Source organism: Metopolophium dirhodum, chromosome 5 (genome assembly GCF_019925205.1).
Source record: "Metopolophium dirhodum isolate CAU chromosome 5, ASM1992520v1, whole genome shotgun sequence".
Taxonomy (NCBI): domain Eukaryota; kingdom Metazoa; phylum Arthropoda; class Insecta; order Hemiptera; family Aphididae; genus Metopolophium; species Metopolophium dirhodum.
The window spans coordinates 28,972,625-28,996,432 of NC_083564.1; the positions used below are offsets into that span (position 1 = coordinate 28,972,625).

Consider the following 23,808-nt stretch of genomic DNA (forward strand, 5'->3'; position numbering starts at 1 on the left):
AATTAAAAACTGTGACTAAGGATTTTAAATTTTTTTCATCTGCCTTTGAAACAATAACTTAGGAGCCTTATATTAAATTTTCAAGCTTTTTTACTCAACAGATAAAATTTTATTGATATTTAAAAAAAACTAAGAAAATTGAAAACTGACAATGGCCGTAAACAGCTCAAAAAGAGTCAAAATATTTTGTAAATTTTATGGTGTATAGAAAATGCTAATATAAACATTCAGTCAAAATTGCATGTCCCTACGGTCATTTGTTTTAGAGTTACACCAAAAACCAAAATCGATTTTCTCGAAAACAGATTTTGCGTAAAAATTCCCGTTTTTCCTTAATTTTTCTTTTGTTTTTCACGTCGCTTGAGAAAACTACTGGGAAATTTTTACTTTTGACCCCCCAAAGTACCAACTAGATTCACTTTCCTATCAGAAAAGTTACTATTGAAGAAAATCCAAGCACTTTTACTGTCCTAAAAGGTGATGACAGACACAAAAATAAAAAAAAAAAAAAAAAAAATAAAAAAAAAAACACACATCATTGTAGAATCAATACATTCATCGCTTCGCTCAGAATCTAAAAGTAAAATATCACAAGTTTTAGAGTTAAATAATGGACATTGAAAATTAAAATTCGTTTTAGAAAAAGACGAATTTTTCAAATTAAAAAAAACCTCACATTCGTCTACAATACACTTATACACAAAAGCAAATTGATCGAGCTTTGACACATCAGTTGTTGAATTCAGTGTAACTGACTACATTTCAGCCAATTTTTCAATAGACTGCAGTAGTTCGGTAATAACGATATTTTTTTTTTTTTTTTTTTTTATTGGGTAACCCGCGGCAACATAGGCCATTGGGTGTGGGGAGGGCACTGTAGGTTTTATATTGGGTAGGTTTGGTAGGTTTTATATTGGGTAGGTTGGTACACGTGTGTGTTGTGTTTGGCAGAATTTCTAATGGGGCACCCGTAGGTTTCTGCCGTGCCCCGGGGTGGGGGGATGGCGGCACTTGTTCTCCGGACACCGTGACTTGCACGGAGAAAAATGCCGCCCAGTGGTCGAGTATCGAACTCGGACCGGCTGTGCCGAATCCGTCGCGTTAGACCACTCGGCCACCTCGTCCCCCCAATAACGATATTATTATAATACAATTCAAATATACAATTGATTGTGATTTTCTAATAAAAAAATAATGTCACATAATACGTTATGTGACTATATGTTTGTCATAAAGCTGTTTATAACTTCATAAGTTGATTGTTGTTAATGTATGCGATTGCATATTTGTATCTTTTTGTTGCTAATAAATAATAATGAATTAGCCATTTTTATATTATCTATAACGGTTATGCCGGACACTGATTACCAAGACCAAGTAACCTACCTATTAAAATATGACGCCCAGCAAACTTTTTGGTGGTTCAATGGATCACAAAATGCATGATCAAGCCGCCTCTGACGATGAGGCCCAAGAATGGTATACGACAATTATAGATTTATAGGTAACGCTAACGCACTATTTTGTCGGGTTTGGTGCACGAGTTTCGCCGGTGGAGAACGTTCGACCGGATTGTATCAATAATTATCGTCGTCACGATCGTAAATACGATGGTACGAACGGCTAACGCAAAACCGGACCAGACTAAAATAGTTGCGGGGAACTCGGCTGTATGATACACGGCGAGCGGTAGGGCAAGCAGGCGCGCGGGACAGCGATAGTCGAGGAACGAGACTTTGACCCTTATTCGGGAAAAACAACTTATTCCAGCCACGACAGCTTATTGGGCACCAACAATTTGTATGTCAATGGGTAGAGCAAAATAACCTTATTCGTCCAATTATATCATGTGCAGGAATCAGGAATAATATAGGTATTTCATGGATCGAGCCATTAAAACAATTTAAAATATATTCAGTTTTAACAAGGATATAATGACCGACATAGGCACGATTATATTTATATGTATTTACAGTTAAAATTTGAACAAAATTCGTCAAAATTCCGAAAATTTACAGTTTATTTTTAAGCATGAAATTCATAATAAATTGTATTTTCTTAGTTAAGAATTGAAAATGTAATAAAATATTCCTCATAAGTTTTTCTACCTTTAACAACAAAAAGTTTACTGGAAGTATTAAATTATGCTATTTATAGCCATGACATATTTTCGATTTTTATTAATTTTTTTTTTAATTATTAAATGTGATTATTTTTACGAGTATGATTGACAGACTGTCTCTGTTCAGAATCGTTTTTCGTTTGTAATGATTTATCAATAAGTTCAAATCTAAGATATCGATTACAATGACAAACTCGACCACTACTGTACAGCAGAGTGGTACACTGGTACCAGTGTCGCCAGATGAACCAAAAAATTCGTATATATTTAATAATAAATTTGTACTAATATTCATCTGGTATCCACATTCCACATGTACATGCACTGTTCATGCTCGTAAGCATTTCTGTCACCACATTTGTAGCGGCGACAACGCACAGCACGCATAATGGATAACTCTTTTCTCCCTCTCTCCCTACACATTATACACATGGTCCACTCCATATAAAAGTTGTTCTAGTGTCTTTGCTAAATGAATGTAAACAGCACCATAATGTATATTTTATTTTGTTTCTATTTTTACGTTGTGTCTGCATAACCTAAAGGAGTCCGTATATTATTGTTCATTCGTATTCGTGTTCATGATCGCTATTAAGGAAGCTTCCGTCGCGTTTGTATTCGTTTAAATTATATAAATGTGACACTTTTCATAATAATTGTCGTCATCACTTCATCAGTAAGATGACACAATAATCGTTGTATTTTCTCTGGTTTCACGATATTGAACCTGCAGATAATTTATGCAACGACTAGTGACTACCAATAAATCATATATCGCTCACATTTCGGTGAGTGCTTATTTATTTGATTCCTGTTATATTACCTCTTGTCTCTGTTGGATAGTCCGGATTGACTATAGTCAATAAAAATTGAGCGTACGGTGATCATTGCAACATCATCGGCTTCATTCTTGGCGTCACTTTCTGTTAGCGCAATACGGCCAGCAACCATTGTGCGCTGTGGATCGGCCAACCATCTACCTACCCCCACCTCAGTCACTGATTTGTAGATATTTTGGATCGTTAAACCGACTTTGTAACAATTGGTCTTCCGTAGCATAAGTTGAAAGATTCTATCCGATTGTTGTGGGATCTGTGGTCATTGAACCATACCGATCTGACCACAGAGAGACCCCCCCCCCCCCCGTATAATTAAACTGCACAATCCTATTTCCCATTGTATAGCTTGTATCCTTTACACCTTCGAATTTCGGTGCGTGTCAATTCCTTGTTGTCCGTTGCCACGTCGTTGCTACCCACCAACACATCGTGAGGCTGTGTGTTGAATTCCCTATAATATTGGGAGTAGGCGCTGTCATACGGTCGTCGTCGGAAGCGTTAATCGTGCATGCAAATTGAGCTGCCTACCCTTGACCCCTTCAATCTTTTCATTAGATTTGTTTACTAGAAGTTCAATCTATTGAATGGTCCTTCTAAAAGCATCGTTTACCCTACATACACTTTTTTTAAAATTAAAGTTTTATTGATTCGGGATTAGTGATTACTAAAAAAGTAGCAACATAAATAAGATATACCCTGTACATATCACTTAAAATCAATGTTAAGATTCAATAAAAATTGTTTATCCCGATGAACAATTTGTTGAATTTATTGAATATTTAACATTTTAACCAGCAGTTACTTATAAGTACAATAATATGTATAAATATAGTATGATATAGTTATACTAAAAACAATAGGAAACTTTTAAAATGTAGTTTATTTATACAGGATTTGCAAAAGAATATAAGGGTTTTGTACCTACACGTATGTATAATTAGTGTGAATTTTATTTGATTATAAACAATATAAAGTAGGTCGTAACTATTTATTGTTATAATCAATGCCAAACAGAGAGATACTGATAGTTAAGGCCCCTGCAAACCCTATTAATTTTTCATCAAAACGACCTTAGCGACTGACAAAAATTAAAGTACTTCTAGTGGTTTGATTTAAAAAATGTAAAGATGTTTTAATTGGTCAACAAGTCTACTTTGCATTGGTCGGAGCATATTTTTTATATTTTAGATATTTTTTAATATATTCAATATTAAAAATTTATAAATTTATAAAATGTAAAATATTTATTCTCGTCAAGAATTTACTAAAATTGAAAAAGTGCTCGGACCGATGCAAAGTAAACTTGTTTACCAACACAAACATCTTTACATTTTTTAAATCGAACTACTAGAAGTACCTTAAATTTTGTCAGTGCGACGGCTATTTCACGTCCATAAATTGGTTTTCTAATGACTTAAAATGACTAGTGCTTGTGCGTGCGTGCGACCATAAACCAGATAAGAAATAAAAAAGAAGTGTAAATTGATGGGGGTCGCGGGTGATGGTAGGGTAGTATACACACACTAATGATCATTTACTACACACACAAAGACGATCAGTAATCACAGATACGAAATAATTGCCTAAACACAACTCCTTAATAATGACACATTTGCAGGGGCCTTAAATAAAAAAAATGGCGTTTGAAAACTGTTATAATTCCGGTAATCCCTTTTATATTGCATATATGATAATTATTATTAATTAAATACATAAAATAATTTGGATGAGTGGTGTTGGCCCGGGCGTAAGTAAATGACTGACTATTTAATTGATTTTACAAAGATGTGTGTTTTTTTTTATATTTTTTATATTTTTTGTGTCTGTCATCACTCATCACCTTTTAGGACAGTAAAAGTGCTTGGATGTTCTTCAACAGTAACTTTTATGATAGGAAAGTGAATCTCATTGGTATTTTGGGGGGTGAAAAATAAAATTTCCCAGTAGATTTCAAAAGCGACGTGAAAAACAAAAGAAAAATTAAAAAAAAACAGGAAATTTTACAGTTTTTGAAAAAATCGATTTTGATTTTTGGTGCAACTCTAAAACAAATGACCGTAGATAACATGACATTTTAACTGAAAGTTTATATTAGCATTTTCTATACACCATAACATTTTCTAAATATTTTTACTTATTTTGAGCTATTTACGGACATTGTCAGTTTCCATTTTTTTTTTGTTGGTTATAAAAGCTTGAAAATCTAATAAAAGGCTCCTAGGTTATTGTTTCAAAGGTAGATGAAAAAAATTAAAAATCCAGTCACAATTTTTTTTTATAATCATTTAAAATTCAAATCTTGACAAAATACTGAAAAATCACGAAAATTTGCAAATTATTTTAGTTAGAAATTCATAAAAAATTTTCTTTATAAAGCTAAGATTAGAAAATGTATTACAAGATTCCTCATAAGTTTGTCTACCTTTATAAAAAAAAAGTGTCTACAAGAAAGTCAAATTACATTTTTATGAGCATTTGTAATTCATATTTTTACAACATTTCATATTCACTCGATTTCTCATATAACGATTTTCTTATTTTGTTGTAGTTAAAAAACGAATGACTGTAGATACTTGAAAATTTGAACAAATTTTTAACTGAATGTTTATATTAGCATTTTCTATACATGATAAAATTTTGAAAATAATTTGACTCTTTTTGAGCTGTTTACGGAGATTGTCAGTTTTCAATTTTTTTAGTTTTTTTTTTCTATAAAAATCAATAAAATTTTATTTGTGGTGTAAAAAAAGGTGAAAATGTAATGCAAGGCTCCTGATATAATGTTACAATAGCAGTTGAAAAATATTAAAAATACATAGGCCCAATTTTTTTTTATAAGCATTTAAAGGGGCGTAGGACGTTTGCGCATCGCTATTGTTATGAATGACCTTTTTTGTAGGCCGTTTGCGCATCACTATTGTTAAAAAAGGCATAGGGTATTTTCCAATCGCTATTGTTACAAAAAACCTTTATATAGGCCGTTTGCGTATAGCTATTGTTAAAAAGGCATAGGGAGTTTTCCCTAGCTATTTTTACAAATAACCTTTTTATAGGCCGATTGCGCATTCCAAATTACGTATACCAGGTTTTATTTACACTTACAAAAATAATCGTCAATATTCATAATTCATATTTAAAAAAAAATTACAAAATTAATATTCACATTTACCAAAAAAAAAAAAAAATATATAATATTATTTGATCATCTACTGAATAGATTTGTTGATTTGTTATAAATTGCAAAAGTATTTACATATAAATATTATCTAAATATATTATATTATCACTAATAGGTAGATAGGTAATAGGTAGTAGGTACCTTTCTATTGTTAAAATTTGCGATGCGCAAACGACCTACCAAATTTCTTACCTGGGGTACTAATGATGCGCAAACGACAAACTCCGATTTAAAGTTCGAATTTTGACAAAATTTATCAAATGTTCAACTTTTATAGCTAAGGATTGAAAATTTAAAACGAGGCTCCACGTAAATAGGTTATATATAAATTACTTTATTCACAATAATATCATCAAATATACTTAGTAATATCATAGGCTGACTGACCGTTTTCGCTCAGAATCGTTTTTCTTATACAATAGTATTATATCATTGAATTCAAATTTAACACCATCCATTACAGTGACCCACTTGTAACCTACTGTACAGTAGAACGACATCCACTTACCCACCTTTTTTTATATATAATATGCATTTATCGATCTATATATGTATGATTTATTATTTATATTGTTATGGTTTGAAATTGAATGCGTGTTGAAATTTAAATCTTTTAATACTTCATGAACATTAATTTAAATTGTACATACAATCAATCAACCTTTATCATACATTCAAATCATTGTTTGACTCCCGAAAACATGGCGGATGCGTGATAAGAGCGCGCCGCTGAGCTTCAATACTGTCAATGTAAAACTCGTCTATAAAAAAAGGTGGATAAGTGGATGTCGCTCTGCTGTACAGTAGGTTACAAGTGGGTCACCGTAATGGATGGTGTTAAATTTGAATTCAATGATATAATATCATTGTATAAGAAAAACGATTCTGAGCAAAAACGGTCAGTCAGCCTATGATTTTACCAAGTATATTTGATGATATTATTGTGAATAAAGTAATTTATTTTTAACCTATTTACGTGGAGCCTTGTATTAAATTTTCAATCATTAGCCATAAAAGTTAAACATTTCATACATTTTTAACTACAAAATAATTAATAAATTATAAATTTGATAAATGTTGTCAAAATTTGAACTTTAAATGCTTATAATTTAATTTAAGTTTCTTCTAGACATTTTTTTTTTTTTAATAAAGGTGGACAAACTTATGAGTAATCTTATATTACATTTTCAAATCTTAGATTTAAAATGAAAAATTTTTATGAATTCTCAACTCAAAATAATTTGCTATTTTTCGTGATTTTTCCGTATTTTATCAAAATTTGAACTTTAAATGCTTATAAATAAAAACTGTGACTAAGGATTTTTAATTTTTTTCATCTGCCTTTGAAACAATAACCTAGGAGCCTTCTATTAAATTTTCAAGCTTTTTTACTCAACAGATAAAATGTTATTGATATTTATAGAAAAAAAAACTAAAAAAATTGAAAACTGACAATGGCCGTAAACAGCTCAAAAAGAGTCAAAATATTTTGTAAATTTTATGGTGTATAGAAAATTATAATATAAACATTCAGTCAAAATTTCATGTCCTTACGGTCATTTGTTTTAGAGTTACACCAAAAACCAAAATCGATTTTCTCGAAAACAGATTTTGCGTAAAAATTCCCGTTTTTCCTTAATTTTTATTTTGTTTTTCACATCGCTTGTGAAAACTACTGGGAAATTTTTACTTTTGACCCCCCAAAGTACCTGGTTGAGTCATCTTCGTCTTACAAACATATTTTATTGTAGAAATATTATTGTAAGTATTACGTGTTAATGTGTTATATAAATAATATAATACAATAATAATAATTAAATTGTTATAATGATTTACAGTTTGTCATTTAATTGTTATGCTCACTGCCAAGTTTCTTTCTCGAACGATTTTATGTAAAATATCAATAAATTCCTGTGTCATGTTCTTTGTGGATCACGGACTCAGCTGATATAATGGATTGCAACGAGTTGGTGGGCGGGTGACGGGGGACGGCCCGCAAAAGGTTCCTCTGTTATCATCAACACTGATAATTGAAGTCTAGGGATGGGCAAAAATGTTTGAACATCAATGTTCGATGTATCGATACATCGTTTTTTGAAATATCGATGTGTTCGATGTATCGGTGTAAAAACATCGACGTTTAAAAACATCGAAAAATTTTTTCCCCTTCAGCCTTTAGTAGGGCTAATATCTGATGCTCACCTAGGATGGCTACCACTAGATGACGTGTTTTGACCTACTCTCGCTCTCACTTGTGACCGCAGGGTTCAAACGATAACTATATTAATGCTTTCCATACTTATAACCATCAGTGTGTAGTATTCCCTGTCCCTCTAGATTTCGGGTCATGTCTATACACTGGATAGTGTTGTAGTCTGTACTTTGTGAGGCTACATCAATCACAACGGAATTCATATCCACGTTCAATGAACAGGGAAGAAGGGGATACGCCTTAATTTTTTTTACTCAATTTTATCGAATAAATCAACAAATTTTAGATGTTCTTACTTAACATAGACCATAGTATAATATAATATAATGTCCTCAAAAAACATCCATTCACAAAAATTATTTAAGAAGAAATGCAAATACTTTCCATATAGGTACCTAATAATAATGTTGAAATACTTAATTATTTGGTAATTAGACAGTTAGTAAGTTGATGAGAAAAAATATTTAAGTTAAGTTGATAAACAGTTAATAAACAATATATTCAATACTAAAATTTTAGTCATAAGAAAATGATTAACTCATTTAAAAAAGTTAATTAAATTATGTGTGATTACTACCTTGGTCAAACTAGATAGACAATAGGTTCAACTATTGTTTAATGTATACTGGCAGTAACATACAACACTACCTACTAAAGTACATAATTTAAAATTGCCAAAATGTAAAATATTACATTAATAATAATAAAAATGCTGCCAATCTCGAGCTGTGTGCAGCACATATTTTTATCTGTATTCTGTACAGTGCAGTGTGTATTAGTTTCCTAATTAAATAATGAATTCAAGAGTTAAAATACCATTGTTCAACTTTATTTTTTTTTAAATACATAAAAAATACTTGTCAAATATAACCTAACCTACATACGTTTTAAATCTTAAAATACAATTAAAACTAATAATAATAGATACAAATTTAATTAATTATTACAATTCCCAAAAACTCTCATCAACAGATTGTAAAAACAATAGCATATTTAATTTTTTGCTAGTCAAACGGTTTCGTTGTTGGTTCATAGTCAAGCCTGCTTTAGAGAATAGTCTTTCACTGTGTACCGAAGTAGCTACTGTGCTTAAATATTTTAAAGCTACTTTGACAAGATTTGGATAAACTGTGGACATATCTTTCCACAGTAATAACGGACTGTCCGTCAACCGACCTACAGCACTTTTCAAATATAAATTTAGTTCAGATGGATAACCAATTTCTTCTCTTGTGGCTCGCCCACGACTACGGCTACTTTGTTGTACAATTTTTTCGTGATTATTCCATAAATTAAATTCTTTATTTTCTGAAAATTAATAATATATTTTTATAAATAAATTACCTACACGACAAATAATATTTTTTACTACTCACGAGATGAATCAGAAGAATCAGATGAACTTTCAGATGTTCCTTCACACGACTTAATTTCTTCAGCTATTTTGGTTAACATTTTAGATAATGAGACTGAATTTTTAAAATACAACCTTTTGAATCTAGGATCTAATATTGTAGCAATTGCTAAAAATGTAACGTTTTCAATTTGTCCTAGTCGCTTTGAACACTCTAATTTTAATGCATTTTTTAGTTGATTGCTAAGAATTTGAGTTGTTGTTGCCTCATCAATTTTTGTTTCTAATAAGTGCACAATTGGTATGACCATACTACTAGAAACATATTGTTCACCACATAATTCTTTTGTTGCTGCTTCCAATGGCCTTAAAACAGTAATTATTTCAATAATTTCTTCTATATCTTTAGCACAAACCATTGGAGGAGCGGAGATATTACGATTTACAATATCGTTAATGAATGGACGTAGAGCAATAAATCGTTCAAGCATATAAAATGTACTATTCCACCTCGTTGCAACTTCTTGAATGAGTTTACTATTTGAAACTTTTCTTAGTTCATCACTAGCTACTACCGAATGTTTAAACCATGTTACAATAGATTTTACGTTTTTAATAAGTAAACTTAAATCAGCCACTCTGGAGATAGCATTTTGAGCTACCAAGTTTAATGTATGGGCGAAGCATGGTATGTGACGTGGCTTATTGGGATTTCCAAACAATAAATCAACAGCTTTTGTTATGTTCGCAGCTCCATCAGTAACAATTGCAGTTATGGTTTCCAAAGAAATGTTCCATTGGATACATACCTCATTTAATGTATCAGCAATGTACTGAGATGTATGCCTTTCTTGGAGATCTATCACACCTAATAATCCAGATGCCAACTTGTTGTTTTTTTCAAAATGAACAGTAACTCCGAGGTAGCTTTGAGTATGGATATCAGTCCATATATCCATTGTAAGTGATATGTATTTCACTTCATTTAGTTCATTTTTAAACAAATCTTGAAATGATTTATATTTTCCTTCTAGACGTCTGGAAATATCCCTTCTAGAAGGAATTTTAAAATTTGGTGAAGTAATGTTCATCAAATTAATAAATCCTTTGTTTTCTACAATCGATAATGGCTGATTATCTTTTGCTATCATATATAATATTGCATTTATTAACTTTTCACTTTTAAAACCTCCATGTTGATAAGACACGATGTGTGAAAATGACTCACTTATAGTTTTTTGACGTCTGAGTGCTGGTTCCATATTGGGAGATGGAACTTCATTAGTAGATGGTATATTAGAACTATGAGCTGTAGAAGCTGTAAATGACATTTTTGAAGTTGAAGCTGTCGATAATATAGACAATGTTACAGACTGATCATCATCTGAAGTTTCCAACTCTTGCCTCGGTGTAGCCGTTGACTTGGCTTTTGAAACCATAACACTACTGTGTTTACTAGTGAGATGTCCATTTAAATTACTTGTGTTGCCTGAAAATAAAATGACAGTTACACATTACAAACAAGTTATTTATAACAAATACAATACATAGTTTGTTATATGATATAATTATTTAATATGAGTTGGTACTTAGTAATATAAAGCTGTTAAAAAATGTATAATAAATATATTGTGATAAAATATTTTAAATTAATTGTATGGGAATCAAAAAATTGTAAAAAAACAAAAATTTTTCTACTATAAATTTTTCCTTGATTCTTTACATTATAAAATATAAGTAAACAAGAAAATAACTTACCACTCGTTTTTAACGTTTTCTGACATAATTGGCAAGTCGCTGTACCATTATTATTTTTCGTAAAATGTTTCCATACTATACTGGGACTCATCGTTTCGCTGACAGTGACCAAGGAATTAACAAAAAAATTATCAAGTTTAAATCACAGTTTATTCATCACAAATCACAATAAATAAAAATTAACAAACCGCACGATCAACTATCAAGTATCTATCAACAACGACGATTGACAAACGACAAAATTAATATTACAATATATGATAATAAGCAGTGTGATAGCCTGCTGTGTGATTCCTCTATCTAAAATCTGTTATCAGTTAATCAGTGATTCACAAAAGAAAAAAAAAAACATCGGACCATAAACTCGATGTTTTTTTCGATGTATCGAAGACTAAACATCGATGGTAAAACATCGATATATCGACCAAAAACATCGATGTTTTTTGCCCATCCCTAAATTGAACACAGATTTCTATATGTGTAGTATAGAAATCTGTGTAATTGAATGTTTTCAGTGCTACCAGTGGTTTTATTTAGCGTCACATTTTGTATCTCAGTCCGTGTTTTATACAGACGGCGCTGTAAACTCTCAATTATGGTTGCGACCCCCCGCGTTTGCCTCTTGTACATACTTTCGAGACCACTGATAATCTGCTCGTTCCCAGTCCATTATATTATTATAATATCCGTGCAGTGGATATTCTTAATCAATGGGCTGGCCATTTAACTCTATGATAACTATATTATTATCATATAGTTCAATGGGACTGGCTCTTCTGTTATCAGTTTATCTTTTATCGCTGTCGACGGCGGTTTTTTTGATCGTGTTGTATATTATTTTAAATTTCTTCCTGGTTTTCGTGCCCTCGACCATATTTTGATTGTTACAATAATATCAATCAATATAATATTACTACTTACGTTTCCAGTTCGATATTATTTATTTGGATTGTTGTTATCGTCTCGTGTACTGTTGAACGGTTCTGTCTTCGATCATGTCGTCGAACCGCCCGCCGACTGTCGAAAGACTGCTGACGGCGTTTGATTGCATGCTGGTCGATGGTTTCACGATCCAAGACAAAACTCTGCTTGAAAAACTTTTGACAAGTCTGCAAAACGCGGGTAAGCAGCTTACAACTCGTATTTGCATTCTGGTGGTGTGAACGAGTTAGTATATGAGTCATTAATAATTTTTCAGATGCTCTTTTGAGTACGGTACCGATCAACGTTCACTGCAAATGGTTTGCCAGCGTTTTGGACATGTATCGAAATCAAACTCCAGTGTCTAGAAATGCTTGTATACATCTGTACGCTTTTGCCCTCAAGTACTTGGCCATATTGGTAAAACGTGACGATGGTCTGGCCGCACTCATTGAGACGTGCACTCTCCAATCAATGATTAATCAGCTAGATGTTGGGTCTGATCTCAAAGAGTCTTCAATTTTTAACGCCTACATGTCGTTGTTGCAGACATTGAGTACTCATAAACGGGGTCTTGAGTATGTTTTCCAAGAAGGTAAATCTTAAATACTCAATCTAAGCAACGGACTCATGTTTATAACAAACATATTTCTCAATTGATAAAACTATTAAGTCCTGTCAAAGAGATAGGTATTGAATGTATATTTTGACCCCTCTATAACAGACCCTTTCTATTTCAGACAGAGAGTATTATTACTCCCCAATTCCTTAATAACGGACAACAATCTTAGTTAAAATTCAAATATAATTATATATGTATGTAAATACTACACAACAGCGACAATGCAGCACATGATTACATGTGAAGGCACAGACTTCAACCCGATTTAGTGACTGACGATTTAGATAACTATAGCATTGTCTGTAATATATTATTATATTTATAACTTTGTATGTATGTTTAATTAACAATGTATGTATGTATATATGCATGTACCACCAGGTATATATAGGTATGTGATGTGTATTAATATTTATTATCACATTTTTTCTTATAAATAACAATAAATTCATTAAAAAATATGTATATGAATTTGACTAAAAAAAAAAAAAATACTTATCTATAACAGACACTTTTGATGGTCAAATGACTGTCGGTTATGTATAGGTTTCACTGTTATTTTATTACTTAGTTAATGATATACATTATATTCTAATGTGTGCATAATATACCCAATACTTAATTAAATCAGTTAGGTAAAACTAGAAAATTGGACATAATATGTACCTATTGTATAGCTTTGTATGTTTATTTATAAATATATTAAACTATTTTTTTACTTTTTTAGGTTTATGGAAAATTATACTTTTTTCTATTCATGGATTAACTGTACCAGCAAAATATGTTGAAATTCAAGCTAGTCAATATATTGCCGACTTAATTTATAAGTCATTTGACAATGAAATGGTGCATAATTGTGAACCTCTCCTTAAAGAGCTATTTTATAATTTGAATTCAATTGATAATCTAATTGCCAATTATCAAGACATAAAAGAATTTTTTGCCTATAATGTTTATGTAAAAACATTAATTTTATCTTTGGAAAAATTCATTGGAACTAAGTATGAATCTGTTGTTGTCCATAAAATAATTAACAAATATTCTTTATCAGATGTATTAATGAATATTCAAAAACTATTAAATGTAAATCCTATCTTATTAAAAAACTATATGACGTTACATTTGATATTTGATTGTTTTACTGTTTGGCATAATTCTGACATGGAATATGTTTTAAAATCAATTTTTTCTCATATGAATATGCCAAAAAACATTCAATCATATAAACAAATTAACAACTTATATACACAAGCAATTAGATATGCGAACACCAGTAATGCACAATTAGAAGCTAACACAGTATTCGAAAAGGAATTAATTATTGGTCAGGTAATAAACATATTATTTTTAAGAATATTGTTCATCTATTAATATACTTAGATTATATCCTATGAATAGAGCCACAGTGTATTAAATCGATACAAAAAAATGCTGCCGATATCAGCGACAAGTACCCGAAGTAGGTGTTTGATATGTGCTTGCTCAACGTAACTTCTTGCATTTTTATCCACAGATAATTTCTTATCAAATCACTATATTATATTGAAAAATAGTATAATACCTACTATAATAATATAGTAATTACTATTATTATATAATTAACCATAAACTAAGATTTAGAATAATTCTGTGATAGTAACCTATGGATAATTATGCGGAGAGTTGCATCGTGCATGTGTACACTGATCATGTAATTCGGATACTCGTCACTAATATCGGCTACAAAATAATACGTTGTGGCTATATCCATAGTATATGATCTAAGTTAATATATCATATATTTTATTATTTTTGTTAATAGTTGATACCTTTAAATAAATGTTCAGACTGGCTTCAATGTTCTAAATCTGAAAAATCTAAATATGATAGAAGTTGTATTATTGAATCAAAATACATTTTAAATTATTGCAATAATTATGATTCTATGATGAATGAAGTGGCCATTTCTTCTATACTCAACATTGTAGACATTGTTCCTATACTGAAACAAGTAATTTTAGTTATTATTATATATATAATATGATAATAAATATAAATATGTTCCAATAGATCACGTTTAGCTTTGTTAATTTAAAAATTAAAGTGAATTGACCTATAATGAAACTTGATAGTAAGAACATTATCTGTGTTTGTATTTGAGTTTTTTACGATAGCTTTATGCATATAATATAGCGTAAATTAAAAATGCTCATAACTCACTTAAAAATGAAATTATCGTAAAAAGCTTCACATATAAATACAGATAATGTTCTTACCATAAAGTTTCATAATAGGTTGATTCAATCTAATATTTAAAATAACAAATCTAAACGTGATCGGCTGAGCGTAAATATGCTATGTTACGCACTTGTAAGACAGAGGCAGCAAATGCCCATGTTACGTCCTCTTAATACCCTGGGCTTCCCCCAGAAAAGGTATTCTCAGTGACACTCAGTTTTTTCTTTGCAGAAAATTAAAATCAAAATAGTAAAGAAATAGAAATATCGTGAAACTATATTTTAATAATATAAGAATGTTTTGGATTAGCTAGTAAATAGCTATTATGTGCTATTATTGCACATGATATTTGTTTCAAAATCTTTTTAAAAAAATAGTTATTTTTATATGGGTATTTTATTTCTGAAACAATTTTGTATAATATTATGTTTTTTATAGGTGTCATTGGATTACTTAGTCAATTTTTTTTCAACATTAACTGAACATTTTTTGAACTCTGACAATTGGTTAGAACAGTGTCAAGATCGAGATTCAATTTATAACAAATTTTTAGAAATATTATCATACATATTTATATGTTGGGCGAAAGTATTGGAATGTAAATTATTTACTGAGATTGCACACGATCCATTGTTAGTGCCACTTGTACAGAGACATAGTCAGTTTTTTCATAAATCTTCCCACAATTCTACTCTTTTACAGGTAAAGTAATTAATTAAAAATATCAATGTATGTATAATATAATATGTGTATAACATTATATTTTATTATACTATAATGTACTTACATGCGTTTACAGAATGGTTTGAAATTAATTAGTACTGCATTAAATAAAATGAACAAAGAAAGTGTACAATATATTGATAATTTGGAAGATTTTAGTACACTGTGTACTACGCTTAATAATTTACTATTGGATACCAGACCTGAAATTCGAGATAGTTGTTTACAGTGTATTAGAAGCATAGTAAATGCTTCTAAATACAGTTGTGGTAAGTTAAACTAACAATATAACCATTGTTTTTTTATATTATATAAATATTTTATTTTGATTTTAACCAGGGAATTTTTTTATCAAACTCATCTTGGAAAAACATTTGCCAATAGCTGTTTTAAATACTCTTAAACATGACAATGATCCATTTGTGAGATCTAAAGCTCTTGAATGTTTAGAAGAAATGGTATCTGTGTTAGATATTTGGGAAACATCTTTAAAAGAATCAGATTTAATTGTAAGTGTACATTACCAATTACAATTTATTATTTATTTTTGATTAAGTAATGATTGTTTATTTATGTAATTTAGACACATTGTTTAAACTTAATGCAATATGAATCTGAAGGTATTATTAGACGACAAATTATAAAACTCATCACTGCATTGTCGATTTATAATGAGCTCAGGTATGTTATCTTATATCCATATAATAGAAATAATTTAGTGATTACAGTTTATTATACTATATTGATGTATAAAATGGAAGCCATCTTAAACACCATATTGGTATTGTGTTGAAAGTGTTTATCATAAATTAATAAATTATTAATTTATTTGATTTAGAATAAAATTAAAATATTTATTTTTTTTATTAAGTATATTATAGTGAAAATAGTGATAATAATAATTATTATAATAATATACAATTTAATATTTTAATTAATATTTATTCATATGATAATAATATTATTTGTATATTAATAATTTCCAGTGATAATCTATTTAATGAAATATGCATCGTAATGGTACACATTAGCATCAAGGATCCGCTTTGGGAAGTAAAAACATTTACTTATGAATTTTGGAGTTCTGTTATTCATAAATTTATTGGAAAATCTTGTAAACTAAATAACACTGAAAGAGTAAATGACAATCTTGTCAAATTAAGTGCAACAGGCTGCTTACATGTGAGTTGGTTTATAAAACACTTTTTTTTTAATTGAATAAATATGATATTGATAGTTAATATTTATAATTTAAAGAGCGCACAACACAAAAAACATTTTCTTCAAATTATCATTAAATGCTAAGTCAGAAATTCTAAAAACACTTTTGTCAAAAGCCAATCAAAAAAAAAATAAATATTATTTAAGGTCTTCAGGAGATATTGAGATATGTAGAATAACCATGTGACAGCCCTGCCCTGTGTTCGCCATAATCGCCTATGTTTCATCTGTTCCAATCTAAACATTTTATTTTTAATGTTTGATTTTATGTAGAAATATGTGATTTTCCGTGCTAAAGACGATAGAAGTATCAACATTTCAATATAATGTTTGGTTTGTTTTTAATATGAAAAATATATAAAAAAAAATAATAACATAATAAATTATATAAAAATATAATATATTAAACATACTATTAATAATTATAATTAACTATTATAATAACTATTATAATTTACACGTATAAGGTAGGCAATTACCTCGAGCCTGGCCTATATCACTCATCTTTTTTCAATTTTTCATTACTCACTGAATAATGTAAGTAGAAACGATAAACCTATACCATTATTCTTAGAATTGAACATTCTTTCAAATTAACATACTTAATTTTTGTGTTTTGTGCTCCTTTAAAAAAATATAAATTATTGAAATAACAATTATGATTTAGGTTCTTTATGTTGCATTAAAAGAAGAACATGATTTGGTTGTACAAAAAAAAGCCATTTGTCTAACAAAAGAATTGCTTGCTTCTATAAGCTCTACTGATGATAATATGCAAGACTTAAATTTTAAACTAAAAAGTGAACCGGTAAATATTCTGCACAATATTATTGATGGAAGCATTGAAAATTGTTCTGGTTCCATGCAAAAAAAATCCAGACAAATTGACTCAGCCTATAGGATTTTAAACTCTATTACAACATTGAGTGACTGTGAATTATTGCCAAGTCTCAAGTCTTTCAATAATAGTAATATTTATCCAAATGATATTTGTCTTCGTCAGAAAACTGATGTCTATTTAAAGATAGCTGATTTTTTGAATTTTACTTCTACTTATGATTTTAATGACTGTGATGCTAAAACACAATGGGTTATATCTACGAGGTCTGGTTTGGATTCAATGTTGGATGACATAATTGGTCAATCACAAAATTGCTTCATTGAAGGAGCCGATCTTTTAGATTGTCATTAACTATATTCTGCATATTATTTTAAACCTAAACATATATTTTAATACTGTGTTAATATTATCGTTTTCAGAATATCTTAATTTTTTATAAGTTTATTTTTAATTTTTGTCTTGTTTTCTTCTACAAATGTATGAATATTTAATAGTGTGTTTTTCTTCTAATAATATGTGTATTATTGTTTATTTTTTTTTTTTTAATTAGTTTTTAATTACAGCTATTATATATTTTTCTTCATAATATTGTTTACTTAATAATTTTTAAGTCATTGTAACAATATAGAAGAAGCCTTGTATTAAATTTTCAAGCTTTTTTACCCAACAAATAAAATTTTATTGACATTCATAAAAAAAAAAAACTAAAAAAATTGGAAATAGAAAATATCCCTAAACAGTTCAAAACAAATCAAAATATTTTGAACATTTTATCATGTATAGAATATGTGATTATAAACAACAAGTGAAAATTGTTATGTTTTTTTTCCCGGCAATGGGCATGTGACAATTGAGTATTGATAATGTATAATTGTATTACTTTGTTATTTTAGTTTTTCCAAGTGCTTTCGAAAACTTATGTGACATTTTTAATCTAAGCTTTTATACTGTCTTAAATGGCGATGAGACACTAATATAAAAATTAAAAATAAAACACACATCATTGTAAACTCAATACATTCATAGCTTCGCTCAGAATCTAGAATAAGGTCAATTGTACGGGCCGCGGTAAATAATGTTTGTGAACTAAAAAATCACACCTTCATCCCTTCGAACGACGTCCACTACGGTACACTCTCTGCTTCTAGTGATCTTGAATTAGCTTCTCATCTATTTTCTGATTACTTTGCATCTGTCTTCAAACCTGTCAATATCTCCTGTCTTCCTGAACAGTGAACACCCATTCAAACACCCTTATACTCTTCCATATAACTGTTTCTTTTTACCAGCTGACGTGTTTGTTTTGCCTTCAATAACTTGAAACGTGTTTTCTCTAATGGCTGACGCGGTCCCGCGTAATAGCTGTTTGAATTCAAATAGCCTTTTACGCGGAAAGCTGCGCAGCGCTTCTCAAACAAACCACCAACCGACGACGGACGACGCCGGCGCACGACACCCGCGCCGTGAACCGTCGGCCGGCCGTTTGGTGAACCGGATTGGTAATGTCACTAGTTTTCCGACGACACAGTCTACACATGTCCACGGCTGACCGTCTTTTTCTTTTTTTTTTTTCCTTATTAATTTAGGTCTTATGAATATAATATTTTTAGTTTCAGGACAAGGAGTGGATATCGGAGATAGCGGTGCTGGATTAAAAATTGCATACTCTGATTCTTATTATTTGATCGGAGTAATGAGTAGCAAGGATCCAGAAACAAAAAATTCAATCACAACTTTTACAGAAGTTAAGTACAATATTCGATGGATTCATGGACTGTATAACAAACATAACTTCGACCAATAAAAATATAGTGATATTATAAAAATTGTGTTTAAATTGAATATTTTTATAAATAGGTCTGAAAGGAGTGATGAATGTAATGATTTTATAATAATGCTTTTATTTTTACTTCAATTTCTTATGAGTAGAAATGTAAATATAGTTGGTATTTTTAAAATGTCAAAATTAAAAATTTACAATAGTTATTAAAAAAGTCATGAAAACAAAAAAAAAAAAAATAGAAACGGGAATTTATAGGCAAATTTTTGACAAAATCCATTATGTTTTGTTAGGGAAACTTAAAACCTTAAATGCATGCAAATCGCATTGAATGTTTGTATTACCATTTTTAGTAAAGGATATACTTTTTAAAATATTTTGAAATATGTTTTGCTGTTTCCGAGTATTTTTTGAATTATTATCGTTAAAAATTATTTGCTCGGTCAATATGCTGAAATAAAATGCAAGTTTCCCTAAAATTAATTGGAATTCAACAATAAAGTCGAGCATAAATACACAATCATTTTAGATTCTGAGCGGAGCAATGATTGTATTAATTTTACATTGATGTGTTTTTTTTTTATTAGGTATTTCTATTAGTGTTTCTCATTGCCTTTTGGAAAAGTTAATGAGAATAATTAACCGTGGAAAGTTAAATTAATTCAATTAAATTGCCTTCAGTAATCAGTAAAGTTAAAAATTAACAAATAAAAATTTAACTAGATAAGTTTAAAGTTGAGATAGAAAACAAACTTAACTTAACTCAGTCATTTTTTTTTCAAATTACAATATTTTAAAGTCATAATAACTGCCCTTTATTTAAATTTACACAAACATTTATCATGACTTTTAACACTACATAATAAATTAGATTATTATAATATATAATTAGAAAAAAAATGAACAAAAGCAAAAAAGAGTCATAGAATCAGTATTGTCTAGTTGGTTTCAGAAACACGAAATGAAAATCACTTAACTGCACAACAATGATAATTAACTATAAAAAAGGTGGGAAAGTGGGTATCACTTTGCTGTACAGTAGGTAACAAGTGGGTCACTGTAATGGTTGGTGTTAAATTTGAATTCAATGATTTAATAATATCATTGTATAAAAAACACGATTCTGAGTGAAAACGGTCAGACAGCCTATGATATTACTAAGTATAATTGATGATATTATTGTGAATAAATTAAGTTATATGTAATTTATTTACGCGGAACCTTGTTTTAAATCTTCAATCCTTAGCAATAAAAGTTAAACATTTTATACATTTTTAACTACAAATTTAAATTTGATAAATTTTGTCAAAAATCAAAATTTAAATGCTCATAAAAATTTAATTTGACTTTCCGGTAGAGATTTTATTGTTGATAAAGGTAAATGAACTAATAAGAAATCTTGTATTACATTTTCATATATTTTAAAAGAAACATTTTTATGAATTTCTAAGGTCAAATAAATTGCACAATTTCATGATTTTTGTGTGTTTTGTCAACATTTGAACTTGCTTATAAAAAAATTTGTGACTATAGATTTTCAAATGTCATTGTAACAAATAATTAAATAAATTATTAAGAGCCTTGTGTTAAATTTTAAAGGTTTTTTTACCTAAAAAAATAATTTTTATTGACATTCATAGAAAAAAATTGAAAACTGAAAATGTCTGTATACAGTTCAAAACAAATCAAAATATTTTAAAAATTTTATCGTGTATAGAAAATGCTAATATAAAAAACTGGTATAACAATTTGAAAGCTAGGGAGCTGTACAAGTTATCTTCTATTTTATTGGTCTCCAACACATTAACTATAACTTATAAGCAAGTAAATAAAAGAGATTTTATAGCATATTATGACACTACTGTATGATACAATAATAAAGAATTTGGTAAGAAATGTTGTAAATTACCTAGGTCCAATCTTATACAACTCGTTACCATAGGATTTAAAAAAGTATTGTTAATATTGTAAAGAGTCAAAAAATAAAAATAATAGTATGTACGTTAAGAAAATTATTATTTAATGAACTGATGTAATTTTAGTGTAGGTATGTTAATATGTAATTACTAATTATGTTAATGATAATTTTTAAGTTTATGTTTTTATATTTTGTACTTGTTATACATTTCATTTATATATTTACTGTGGTTTAGGTATACATCAGTTTAAAATTTGATTTTCTTTAGTTTTTTTTAATTTCTTTTGTAACTCTTGCCCCACCACAAGCAATGCTTATTGCCTATTGGTGTCGAAATAATCAAAAATTAGTTTTACTTTGTAAACTGTATTATTATATGTACATTTTTTGTTTTGATAAATAAAATAAATAAATAACATATTACCCCATAGCATCGGTTATTAGGCCAAAGCCAAACTGATACTGAACTACGTGAAAATGTAAAAGTTTAAAAAGCAAATTTACATATCTTACATATCTGATTTCTATAAGTTATACAAACAAAGATGTATTTGGTATGTGTCATGTGTGTATGTGACCTCTATGGGCTATAATAAAGTATATTATATATAGGTATAACTACGGTATCAACAAAAATATATAGAATGTTGCTTAATTTTCTTTATCCGAACATCTCATGGATTTAGATGTTTTTAATCCTACCCATTTTCTAATAGAAAGCTCACTGCACGCATTTCCGAATCTGATATAGAATATATGCCGGATAATAGATTATCTCGGTGGTAATGAGTCTACCTGATCGCGGCTGAGATTTTTTTTAACGCACATAATATATTAGGTACTAATTAAACATATTTTAAGTATTAAATCTTTATATTCTTAATTAACTTAATTTCCTCCCATCAAAATCGATGTTGGCGAGCCAAATAACCAATAATCCCTGATGGAATGCATAAAACTGCATAAATACGCAATTTTTTTTTACTCTCGTAAGACTGCAAAAACTGAATAACAATGTGTAATAACATAATATATATCCGGACTTTAGACTTTGACGATGTTTGTTATCACGTCATGTTCGTAGTAATTTTTGTTGATGATAAATTATAATTACGAAATTATACATTTTTAAGCAAGGTCTTCCCACAAATGCTAGTAAGTTGCTAAATGGTTCTCGAAAATAATTCAAGTTTTTTTAGATGTATAAACGATGCACATTGAGAATATGAATATTAATAATTATTAACTAATAGGTGAAATTGGGACATTTTTATATTTACCTACTTCACTTAAAAATTAAGAAATTATTTTGTCAGCTTGAATGATGAACCGAAATGACGGATATCATTAACAAAGAACAGTTGAAAATTTACCCATAAAAACAAATTCATTCGTGACCAGTTGATAAGCAAATTAATGTAATTTTTCCGCTCACTGATTAATAATTAGTTTTTATATTACGTGAGTATATTATTATCTCAATTATTCAATATACATATTCCCAAGTCAAGAACCAATATAGTGAAGTGGGGTTTATAATTTATAGTGTGTTCATATATACCTACTATATAATTGTCTACCTTAAAAGCTTCAACAAATTGTAGGTCTGTAGACTACTGTTCTACAAGTAGGTATACCTGTAACGTGCCCCAGTCAAAGAATAGAAGGATGATGGTAATAATAAAGATCTTGAGTTTATGGTATAATATATTTGATTTATTTAATTTATTTAACTGTGATTGATATATAAAAATTACTCCAATTTATACGACTAAAGCTAGCGAGATGTGACTATAGTTCCTGATGACTGTTCCTAAGCCCGTCGGTTGCTCGTCTGATGAACGCTTGTCCATCAGCTCTCCTCGATAGTTCAGTCCCTGTTCCTACTTTACTCTGGATAACCGTATATGGTCATCTGGCGGGATTGTCACGCGCTTCGCCCACGGCCGGAAGTTGAACATATATATATATATATATGTTGTTGTACACTTGTGGTGTTTTATTCCATATCACACACGATCTATACGGACATTTTATGCGAGTTATTTATATAAGTAATCATATATATATATTGACGCACGCCGTCCATGGTCACGCTCGAT

General features: G+C 29.5%; 2 protein-coding genes across 2 annotated transcripts; one reads left to right on the forward strand and one right to left on the reverse strand.

The window, feature by feature from the left end:
• Positions 1–9,164: 9,164 nt before the first annotated feature.
• LOC132945139 (E3 SUMO-protein ligase ZBED1-like) lies at positions 9,165–11,664 on the reverse strand. Its single transcript, XM_061014796.1, has 3 exons — positions 11,464–11,664; positions 9,728–11,194; positions 9,165–9,659 (listed from the first exon to the last, which is right to left on the reverse strand). Exons 1-3 carry the CDS (start codon positions 11,552–11,554, stop codon positions 9,295–9,297), a joined length of 1,923 nt encoding a protein of 640 aa, XP_060870779.1. The 5' UTR covers positions 11,555–11,664; the 3' UTR covers positions 9,165–9,294.
• A 435-nt stretch (positions 11,665–12,099) lies between these two features.
• On the forward strand, positions 12,100–18,654 carry LOC132945364 (uncharacterized). The gene is made up of 10 exons (XM_061015082.1): positions 12,100–12,585; positions 12,662–12,979; positions 13,734–14,335; positions 14,808–14,996; positions 15,662–15,925; positions 16,023–16,215; positions 16,286–16,455; positions 16,530–16,627; positions 16,933–17,128; positions 17,835–18,654. The coding sequence occupies exons 1-10, from the start codon at positions 12,459–12,461 to the stop codon at positions 18,357–18,359; spliced, it is 2,682 nt and encodes an 893-aa protein (XP_060871065.1). The 5' UTR covers positions 12,100–12,458; the 3' UTR covers positions 18,360–18,654.
• Positions 18,655–23,808: the final 5,154 nt, after the last annotated feature.